General features: G+C 51.6%; 2 protein-coding genes across 3 annotated transcripts in view; one reads left to right on the top strand and one right to left on the bottom strand.

Annotated features, from left to right (window-relative positions):
• LOC118769229 (peptidyl-prolyl cis-trans isomerase FKBP14-like) overlaps positions 1 to 3,071 on the bottom strand; it is a 4,736-nt gene extending 1,665 nt beyond the window's left edge. The window contains exons 1-4 of the mRNA XM_036516270.1: positions 2,516 to 3,071; positions 1,397 to 1,548; positions 608 to 735; positions 1 to 265 (exon numbers count right to left, since the gene is read on the bottom strand). The exon at positions 1 to 265 is cut by the window's left edge and continues 1,665 nt beyond it. Of these exons, the coding sequence (XP_036372163.1) occupies positions 107 to 265; positions 608 to 735; positions 1,397 to 1,548; positions 2,516 to 2,709 (633 nt within the window). The 5' untranslated portion in view covers positions 2,710 to 3,071 and the 3' untranslated portion in view covers positions 1 to 106. The remainder of the gene's footprint in view (positions 266 to 607; positions 736 to 1,396; positions 1,549 to 2,515) is intronic.
• A 463-nt stretch (positions 3,072 to 3,534) lies between these two features.
• Positions 3,535 to 9,460, top strand: LOC118768862 (pleckstrin homology domain-containing family A member 8-like). 2 transcript variants are annotated; one of them, XM_036515823.1, is made up of 8 exons: positions 3,535 to 3,650; positions 4,446 to 4,562; positions 4,859 to 5,014; positions 5,871 to 6,001; positions 6,459 to 6,614; positions 7,115 to 7,158; positions 7,269 to 7,333; positions 7,865 to 9,460. In XM_036515823.1, exons 1-8 carry the CDS (start codon positions 3,611 to 3,613, stop codon positions 9,022 to 9,024), a joined length of 1,869 nt encoding a protein of 622 aa, XP_036371716.1. In that variant the 5' UTR covers positions 3,535 to 3,610; the 3' UTR covers positions 9,025 to 9,460. The 2 variants fall into 2 exon arrangements, with proteins under 2 accessions (XP_036371716.1, XP_036371715.1); XM_036515822.1 differs by having other exon boundaries at positions 6,456 to 6,614.
• The last annotated feature ends 1,646 nt before the right edge of the window (positions 9,461 to 11,106 follow it).

Here is an 11,106-nt window from a genome sequence, read left to right as displayed (position 1 = left end):
ATCACACCTGCTGTAACACTGCTGCACTTCAAAATGACAGCCTGTCACAGCCAAACACACAGGGACCCTGGATGAGTTTGGCAGCTTCTGAGAGGCTCCTCATTGGCTACAGCTCGTCGTGTTTGTAGGTGAACTCTCTGGCGGATATGAAGCCGTCATTATTCTTATCCTCCCTCTTGAAGATGTCTTCCGCCATCACCTCATGGTGGGTGTCATTGGGGGGGTAGCCATGTCTCTCAAACTCTTTCCTCAGGTATTCCTTCACCTGCGGGAGGGCAGAGAAACAGGTTAACCACACATGCAAGGACATGATGCATATGCGCACACACACACACTCATAGACACAGACAAACACGCACACGTGCACACACACACGCACACACACACACTCATACAAACAGACACACATGCACAGACACTCATACACACAGACACACACGCACACACACACGCACACACACATATACACATACACACACACACACAGACACACACAGACACACACGCACACACAGACACACACACGCACACACACACACGCACACACACACACACACATACACACACAGACACAGACGCACACACACGCACACACACACACACACACCTCCTGTTTGGACAGCCTCCAGTCATCATTGAGGTCCATCTCCTGGAAGGACTCGTGGGATCGGGGTCCGTTGCGAATCTCCATGATCTCAATGTCGAAGATCAGGGTGCTGTCTGGCGGGATCTTTCCTGAGGACAGATTCTGCAGTCACAGATCACTCTCAGATCGCTCTCGATCCTGCTCCAGCACACGGCTGACGTCATGCAGCAGGAAGGCTCTGTGTTACATCGTATACCATAAGATTCTATATATGACATTATGCAAAAGGTGCAATATAAGCTCATACACCACCTGCAAACACATAGACCACAGTATCAGAAAGTCTTAGATCTACACGTTGAGGGGATGTGTCAGTCACGCACATGCACACTGGCTGCTCTGCTGTCAGCGAGTTCTGCTCTTACCAGCACGCTGGGAAGCCTTGGTTAGTACAGCATTGTTAGTGCATCTCTACAACAGTAACAGAGAGGGGTTACACAGGCATTTCAACAACAAAATGTACCTTACTGTAGCTCACAGTTACATTAACATAGTCTCTTGTTTGTGTGTCTGTGTGTGTATGTGGATGTGTGTGAGTGCATGTGTGAGTGTGTGTGTGAGTCCGTGCGTGTGTGTTTGTGTGCATGTGTGTGTGTTTGTGTGTGTGTGTCTGTGTGTGTATGTGGATGTGTGTGAGTGCGTGTGTGAGTGTGTTTGTGAGTCCGTGCGTGTGTGTTTGTGTGCATGTGTGTGTGTTTGTGTGTGTGTGTGTCTGTGTGTATGTGTGTGTGTGTGAGTTAGTGTTTGTACCTTTTCCCTCCTTGCTGTAGGCGAGGGCGGGGGGAATGGTGAGTTTTCGGCGTTCCCCTGTGCACATGTTCTGCAGGCCTTTATCCCAGCCCCGGATCACCTCCCGAATCCCCAGCGTGAACCACACGGGATGCTTATCGCCATGGACACGGCTGCCAAGGCAATCACACACATCCACATGGTTACCCGGGCCCGGTGGCAGAGCCGTGGGGCTGGCCTGCTCTCTCATCGCAGAAACGTGCAGGGTATGTACTGAGCAAACCCAGGGTACTGAGCAAACCCAGGGTACCGAGCAAACCCAGGGTACCGAGCAAACCCAGGGTACCGAGCAAACCCAGGGTACTGAGCAAACCCAGGGTACCGAGCAAACCCAGGGTACTGAGCAAACCCAGGGTACTGAGCAAACCCAGGGTACCGAGCAAACCCAGGGTACTGAGCAAACCCAGGGTACCGAGCAAACCCAGGGTAAGCACTTTACTCCAGGCTACAATCCCCCACCTGGGAGTGGAACCTGCAGCCTACCAGGTCCGGGATTAGATCCTGGATACCGAGCAAACCTCCTGGAATATGAAGACTCACTAACGGAGAAAACGAAGGCAGCAAGATAGGGCGCGCTACCCCTTACTTCACACTACATTACATGGACCCATCAGGCGACCACCCACAGCACATGTTCCTTTGCAGTTGCGAGATACGATCTTAAAACAAATGGGTTCCGCTTTCAGCAGCCTGATGCTCAGGACTGTATCCACCCTTACCCAGTTACCCTGCCAGTTACCCTGCCGAAAACAGACGCGCCTCTCGCTCGGGACGCCAGCCGTAGCCGTGCCCGCGGCGCGCACACATCCCCCCCACAAGTTCTCACGAGTAACATATTCCAAGTCGCCTCAATGAGAGTCGCTGAATGATCGGCATTCAACACACGGGCAACATCTGCGCAAGAGCCGGTGGGTCACAGCGCCTTACCTTTGTAATTAGGACTCTCTCGCTATGCAGTGAGCCCTGTACACCGGGCTACACTGCTGGCTCGCGATGGCTTGTATTTATGCGCTTAGTTTTGCATGAGACACTCAGTAACTCAGCACACACACTCGATCTGCCATGCATGACACGCCTCACCTGGAGTGGAACATCGTGCCGTTTTCTAGAAATCCCTCATGGTGAACCAGCAGGAGATCCCCATACTTGGATTTGCGGTGGCAAAGAAACGGTTTATGCAGAACTTCAATTTTCACCTCAGGATCCGGGATTTTTGCTCCGCTGACATAAGACACGAGAGCCACGCAAAACCAGCTCCAACACGCGAGAAACATGTTTGCGCCGCAGCCGCAACGTGCGCGCCGGAGCTCTCCGCTCCAGTCCTGTACGACCGCGGAAAGCTGACAACTCCCGAAGCAACCACAGCGACGGCGACGTGGCACACACGCGTCAAGCAGCCAAACGTGTGTACGGCTGTTCACAGCTATACAGCCAGAAGATCGGCTGGGCGATGCAATCGGCTGAATGTATGCTAGCTGTATAGACAAAAATAACCTAAATTTATGAGAAAGGCTGTTTATTTAATCGGGACCAAGAGGCCCTGGCTTTCAACTTCCATGCAGAAAGACCGATTTAGGGACGCTTATAAGTTAAATTTAAGTCTTGATGAGTCTTTGAAAGTAGCTCTATATCTATGTTGCCAGCGCTATCCCCTCCAGCTGTAAGACCTCCCCCTTCTCTTGATTGGTTATAATTTACATAAACCCCGCCTTCCAGGTGGATGCGACCACTCAGGTCAAAGAACTTCATGTTCTGTTTGATCTCAGTGGATCCGAACCCCGCTTTGTGGGCGTAACCACGCCCATCTCTGCGAGAGGGCTGGAGAGAGAGTTTTCCCGAAAGTGCTGATCTGGGACCAGGTTCCCCAACCACACCTCCCGGCGGAACCGTTACAATCTGAACAGCATAACTGCTCCTGGATCCGGATATACGGGCAACCTCTGCTGGGAGCCCCGAGACGCTGATCCATGTGACATCATAAACTGGGTTGACCAACGGGACACGTGTTTGCACAGATCGGTATTCACTAAGCGTTTGCGCCCATTTTCAGCGTAGACCGGACGAGTATCAAAGCATTGGCGCAAACAGTAACGGAGATTTCATTTGTGAATTAAAGGGACGCAGTATACAGTGTAGTTGTTCTGGTTAAACTGTAATGAGCTGAGAGCATAAGGAATGGAGGGAACGCTGTATAAGTGGACTAATTATCTAAGTGGTATGTGAGAAAGTACTGCAGCTTCAAATGTGAGGCGGATTATTTGCGTCTCTGCACGGAACAGACGCGACAGGATAGCTGTGGTTTTATCCACCGTGTTGCGTGTGTGTGCGTGCTCGGTAACTTGTGCAGTGGCGTGTATTTGAATTAAGATGAAATGAATGGCAGGGGGCATCGGGTGGGATGCGGATGCATGGGAATTACATTAAAGGAAATAAGAAATTCAGCTGACGCTCAGCTCTTTACCTCCGGCACGCAATGCTCAAACCGTGCGGATGGCATTCCTGTAATAACACGAAGTAGTTGCGTGTTTTCTGTTTCAGAGAGGCCGCTAGCGATATAAACACACACACACAGCGAGATGCATGCGTGCATGGCGTGATCGCAGGATATGCGTGTGCGTTTTTCACGGACGCGCAGTGATGGAGGCCGTTGAAACTGGCTGTCTCTCCCGTGTATAAATAGCAACGCTGACGCAAAGTGACATGCCTGTTACTTCTTATATAAACTCATGCTTTGTTTCGTGTATTTCTGTTGTTTGTCTTTTGGTTCATATTTGGAAAATGTTAAGTAGTGAACCACTTAAATATTGAGAGTAGCGAATAAAGTCGTTTACTTTAGTGTTGTCTGTCTGTTTACGCCGGGACTGTTGTTCGGGAAATGTCAGCCTGGGTGGTTCTGCAGAGATAAGGCTGAATGTGCGTGTTGAGGAGGTTCTCCCGCCCGACAGCTCAGCGCACGGAAACGGGCCGTGTGCGGTGTGTGACTCCGCTTCCCGTGTCCGTTCCTCCACAGGATGGCAGCCGCGCTGGTTCGTCCTGGACGGAGGAACTCTGTCCTACTACGACTCGCAGGAGGAGGCCTGGAAAGGATGCAAGGGGAGCATCAAGATCTCGGTTTGCGAAATATCAGGTAAGTTAAGGGGATGCCTCCAACCAGGAGTCCGTGAGGTCCGTGTAAGTATTCAGGTGATGTCTCATTAAATGCATTTACCTTAGTATAAAGTAAGCTGACATGTATGCAACTAAATTCAGCATTTTTTTTTTGTTTGTGTGTGTGTGTGTGTGTGTGTGTGTGTGTGTGTGTGTGTGTGTGTGTGGGACGCTGCTGGACGTTTCACACTGCATGTGCAGGTCAGGGCTGGGCAGTAGTTTGATGTTTGATGTAGTTCGGTGTTTCCTCTGTCTCCATGGCACCCTCTCTCTCAGTGCACCCCTCGGATATGAAGCGGGTGGACCTCACTGTCCCAGGACAGCAGTACTTCTACCTGCGCGCCGTGAGCATGGCCGAGAGGCAGAAATGGCTGGTTGCCATGGGAACTGCCAAGGCCTGCCTGACAGACAACAGGACCAAGAGAGAGAAAGGCAAGACCTGTGTACCAACACCCCCACCCCTACTCTGCCCAAACCCACCCCTGCTCCGCCCAAACCTACCCCTACTCCGCCCAAATCCACCCCCCACCCAAACTCACCCCTACTCCGCCCAAACCCACCCCTACTCCGCCCAAAACCGTCCCAAACTGCCCCCCACCCCTACTCCGCCCAAAACCTTCCCAAACTGCCCCCCACCCCTACTCCGCCCAAAACCGTCCCAAACTGCCCCCCACCCCTACTCCGCCCAAAACCGTCCCAAACTGCCTCTCTCCCCTACACCGCCCAAAACCGTCCCAAACTGCCTCTCTCCCCTACACCGCCCAAAACCGTCCCAAACTGCCTCTCTCCCCTACACCGCCCAAAACCGTCCCAAACTGCCTCTCTCCCCTACACCGCCCAAAACCGTCCCAAACTGCCTCTCTCCCCTACACCGCCCAAAACCGTCCCAAACTGCCTCTCTCCCCTACACCGCCCAAAACCGTCCCAAACTGCCCCCCACCCCTACATCGCACAAAACCGTCCCAAACTGCCTCTCTCCCCTACATCGCACAAAACCGTCCCAAACTGCCTCTCTCCCCTCTCTCAATGCCTCCACTCTCCAGTGATAGATAGATGTTTTGTAATAATGTATATTATACTATAATTGTTTTAGTGTCTGTTGTTGGTTGTTATTTACTTGGGATTTAAGCAAGACTGTTTGTTTGGAATGTCAGATACTGTATATCTGCTATGTCCAAGCCCAGCTCTGTGTGACACTCTCTGCTATGTCCGAGCCCAGCTCTGTGTGACACTCTCTGTCACAGAGAGCTGTATACGGCTAACACTCTGCTGTGTCTCTGCTCCTCAGAGATCCAGGAGAGCGCAGAGGCCCTGAAATGCAAGATGTCAGAGCTGAGGCTGTACAGTGAGCTCCTCTGTCAGCAGGTCAGCAGGATCAGAGAGAGCTCTCTGAGCCCGGAGCCTGCGGCTGCAGTGGAGGTGCGTCACATAGTGTAGCATAGTGGTTAAGGAGTAGGACTCGTAACCGAAAGGTTGCTGGTTCGATCCCTGCTGGGCCACTGCTGCTGTACCCTTGGGCAAGGTACTTAACCCACAGTTGCCTCAGTAAACATCCAGATGTATAAATGGATAACATTGTAAAGAAATGTAATCTATGTAAGTTGCTTTGGATAAAAGCGTCTGCCAAATGAATAAATGTAAATGTCACCAGCAGGGGGCGCAAAGAGGCAGTGCAGGACTGTGACACAGATACCAATCCTCATTACACCACGAGCACTCATCTGTGTGTGTGTGTGTGCGTGCCTGTGTGTGTGTTGTCTGTGTGTGTGTGCGCGTGTGTGTGTGTGTGCGCGTGTGTGTGTGTGTGTGTGTGTGTGTGTGTGTTGTCTGTGTGTGTGTTGTGTGTGTGTGTGTGTGTGTGTGTGTGTAACAGCAGGATGAGGACATGGTCTCTGTGGTGAGGTCCACCTGCAGCACCTTCCTCAGGACGCTGGAGGAATGTTTGCAGATCGCGAGCCGAACCTTCAGTGCTGACCTGACACTCCGGACCCCCCCGGAGCCCCCCCCAAGGGACAGCAGCACACCCCCCGAGGTGAGAGAGACCAGCCGGCGTTTCACTGTATCAGCTGCAGAGACACCACACAGTTTTTTTTTCCTTGGGATGCTTAGGTCTGAATGGCACTGTGCACAATAAAGTTCATCATCATCATTATTCTATTAGAGGATCAGCCGCGCATGCTACTGTTTGAAACACAGTCCGTTATCATTATTCTATTAGAGGATCAGCCGCGCATGCTACTGTTTGAAACACAGTCCGTTATCATTATTCTATTAGAGGATCAGCCGCGCATGCTACTGTTTGAAACACAGTCCGTTATCATTATTCTATTAGAGGATCAGCCGCGCATGCTACTGTTTGAAACACAGTCCGTTATCATTATTCTATTAGAGGATCAGCCGCGCATGCTACTGTTTGAAACACAGTCCGTTATCATTATTCTATTAGAGGATCAGCCGCGCATGCTACTGTTTGAAACACAGTCCGTTATCATTATTCTATTAGAGGATCAGGTCTCTCTCTTTGTTCCGCAGGTCAAAGCTGCCAAACAACCCAGTAGCTGCAGCCTTTCAGAAAAGTAAGGTTTTCACTGTTAACTGGGGACTTGAACCTGCACCCCTCTTGTGAATTGTAGTGTTGCCCCCCCCCCCCCCCCCATGACCTCTGACCTTTTTCTTTCTCCTTCAGAGGATCACAGCCTGAAAGACGCCATCGGCCCGGGTCACCTGCTGAGGTCACACAGACGCTGGAGGGTAGGTCCCCCGGCTACGCCCTGCACGGCCCAGCCTAACACCCTGCCACGCCTCGACAGGGCCTGCTCTAACACCCTGCCACATGGCCATCACAGTCTTTCCCTGAAGGAGAGGGATTCTCTGATTGGCCAAAAGACCGTTTGTTAGGTCATTATTTTGGCAGACCACATGGGTGGCAGTGTAGCATAGTGGTTAAGGAGCAGGACTCGTAACCGAAAGGTTGCCGGTTTGATCCCCGCTGGGACACTGCTGCTGTACCCTTGGGCAAGGTACTTAACCCATAATTGCCTCAGTAAATATCCAGCTGTATAAATGGATAACATTGTAAAGAACTGTAACCTATGTAAGTCGCTTTGGATAAAAGCGTCTGCTAAATGAATAAATGTAAATGTAAATGTCTCTTTGCTGTGACATCATAAGTGTGTCAAGTAACACTTTTCCTGAAGTTCTGGCTCCAAAGTTAGTTCCCATGGTAACTGAGGTGCCTGTATGTATGCCTCTGACCGTGTGTGTGTGGGATGTGATTGACAGGGCCCTGCCCCAATGAGGGAGTTGCAGACACGCCTCCCGGGGAGAGAGCCGAGCATCCTGGGGGAGGGGTGGAGCAGGAAGAAGAGGAGAAGGAAATCTCTAGCACACAGGAAGTCAGCCTCACCCAAACTGAGGCACAACAGGAAGTCAGCCTCACCCAAACTGAGGCACAACAGGAAGTCAGCCTCACCCAAACTGAGGCACAACAGGAAGTCAGCCCTGCTCAGGTTGAGCAGCAGACAGAGCCCTCCCAGGAAGTTCTCCCTGTCGAGACTGAGGAGCAGCAGGAAGTAGAACCCTTTCAGTTTGAGGAACAGAGGGAAGTAAGCCTGTCCCAGGCCGAGGGGGAAACAGAGGTTGCTCCTCTCCAGACTGAGGAACAGGAAGACCAGACTGAATTTGTCCCCAGGCAGACTGAGGAAGGCCTGGAACAGGAAGTCATTCCTACCCTGACTGAGGAACAACAGGAAGAGATCCCCAACCAGACTGAGCAGCAACAGGAAGTCCACTGCATCCAAACCGAGGAACAAGAGGAAGAGATCCACTCCCATACTGAGAAACAACAGGAAGAGATCCACTCCCAAACCGAGGAACAAGAGGAAATGATCCACTCCCATACTGAGAAACAACAGGATGTGATCTACACCCAAACCGAGGAACAAGAGGAAGTGATCCACTCCCAAACTGAGGAACAAGAGGAAGTGATCCACTCCCAAACCGAGGAACAAGAGGAAGTGATCCACTCCCATGCTGAGAAACAACAGGAAGTGATCTACACCCAAACCGAGGAACAAGAGGAAATGATCCACGCCCAAACCGAGGAACAACAGGAAGTGATCCACTCCCAACCCGAGGAACAACAGGAAGTGATCCACTCCCAACCCGAGGAACAACAGGAAGTGATCCACTCCCAAACCGAGGAACAAGAGGAAGTGATCCACTCCCAAACCGAGGAACAAGAGGAAGCGATCCACTCCCATACTGAGAAACAACAGGAAGTGATCTACACCCAAACTGAGGAACAACAGGAAACGATCCAATCCCAAACCGAGGAACAACAGGAAGTGATCCACTCCCAACCCGAGGAACAACAGGAAGTGATCCAGTCCCGACCCGAGGAACAGGAAGTGATCTACATCCAAACTGAAGAAGAGCAATAAGTTTGCCCCCCAGGCTGAGGTAGAGCAGTGGATTCTTCAGTACCAGAGTACACAGACCCCTCCCATAAAGGCCTGAGCTCCCCAGGCAGGGATCACTCCTCTGTTTGGCTCCAGGTAAAGGTGCTGTCCCTATGCACACACTGTGCCAGTGCCACCATATACCTCATGGACAGAGTTACAGTGTCACAGACCCCACCCTCTGTGCAGCAGTTTCTCCTGTCAGGCTTCGTAGGACAGCAGTACCCTGTAGTACATGTGGAGTCTGCATGGTCACTGTGTTACAGTAATTACTACTGCTTTACACCTGGACCCTGCTGAGACAGGAACTGCTCCTACCTGTACAGGAAGTTCAATAAAATGATCTCTGAGTCTCTCCCTTTTTATCTGTAATTAATGAGAAGAGTGTTTCCTTTTTTGTGCCTCAGAATAAAATCCTTTCCAGTGCTTAGTTCTGAATCTCCTTTCTGCTATGTGGCTGAAGATTACATCACGTGTTTGCATAGCAGATGCCTTCTTCCATGCTGTCTGTGTATCGTCCTTCAGGTTCAGGGCGAGCGCTCTGCTCTCAGGTTAAATAGCAGAGCTACACCTGGATGCTGATTGTGCAGCTGTGTGGGTGTGATTGCCTCAGTGCTGCCCCGCCCTGCTCACACCTGGCTGCAGGTGTGAAGAGAAGGGCTCCACTCATCACTCCCTGCCGTGATAGAGTCACGCTGCAGTTCCTCAACATGACCACATGGTGATGCTGCAACATCCTGTATTCCTCAGACCACTTCAACTAAATGTGGCTGCACTTCGCACACTCCTCTGGCCCTGCGAGTGTAGCGATTCCACTGCAGCGGCTAATGAAACACAACAGATTCAAATGTTTTTCTGTTTGTGAGGGAAAGTGCTGACAGAGCTGTGTGTGTCTATGTGTGAAGGAATGAGAAAGAATGTTGTATTTTTCTGTGCAGGAGAGACTGTGTGAGCATGTGTGTGTATATATTTTGGTGTGTGTGGGAGTGTACGAGTGTGCAAATGTATGTGTGTGTGTGTGTGTCTCCTCACTGTTTTTGCGTCCTGTCTTACCAGCTATGATCATTGTCTGAGGCCTGTGCTAAAATAACCTCTTTGGTTCACTGGAGGTGCCCTAACCCTGACCCTCTCCCTAACTCTGACCCTCTCCCTAACCCTGACCCTGACCCTCTCCCTACACCCATCAGACAGAGGGAAGACTCTGGCCTCCAGGCCTCAGGTCTCTGTCTTCTCTGTTTTAGTTCTGATGTGTGGTCAAGGTGAGCTCTGTCTAACTTGCTAAAGCTTTCTTCATTTTTATTATTATTCTCCAGTGTTTGTGTAGCGTGTCTGCTTTCCCTCTGAACGAGCGTGTCGGCATGCAGGCTCAGAGCTGCAGAGGCAGGGTGAGCGGTCACGCTGCAGACACTGGATCCTGCCTGCTGATGTCATCGCGAGCACGCCGCCGCCGCTGAAGGCTGCAGGGAGGGAGAACACATGGATGCTGGGGACTTCCTGGCTCTCTCTGATTTTCTCATTTTAAGAGGCTCTCCACACACATGCCACAGGCTGCAGCTGGCTGCTGTGTCTGACCCAGGGCGGCAAGCTTCTGTTCTCTGCCAGTGAGCTTGTCTCCTGCTGCCAGGGACCCTGTAGTGGATGGAAATGTTTACCGTTTCTAGCCTGTGGGTCTTGTAGGGCCGTCTGTGTGGAATGAGGTCACTTTTGCTTCCCTGCTGGGTCTCGCTCTGTCACCAGGCTCCACACCGCATCAGCCACACATGCGACACCCTCCATGGGGTGCCCAGACCACCCACCATTCCTGACTTACGCCTGTCTAAGATGACTGTTCCACGGTGTCCTGTTCGGATGCGCAGCACAGCCAATTTCCACCCGACCCTCCGTCCACACGCTGACACAGGATTCAAAAAACCTGGACCCTTACAGCTCCAAACCCAGCACAGCAGCGGGGTAAGGCCCAGGGTTGGGGGAACAGCCCAGGGGTGTGAGGTGCTGCCTGACTCCTGGTCAGGAAGGAGGAGGAGATGAGTGAGTGACAGCCAACACAAGCTTTTATTTCTCTTC

The sequence above is a fragment of the Megalops cyprinoides genome, chromosome 21 (genome assembly GCF_013368585.1).
Source record: "Megalops cyprinoides isolate fMegCyp1 chromosome 21, fMegCyp1.pri, whole genome shotgun sequence".
Classification (NCBI taxonomy): Eukaryota; Metazoa; Chordata; class Actinopteri; order Elopiformes; family Megalopidae; genus Megalops; species Megalops cyprinoides.
This window is presented reverse-complemented; position numbering and strand designations above follow the sequence as displayed.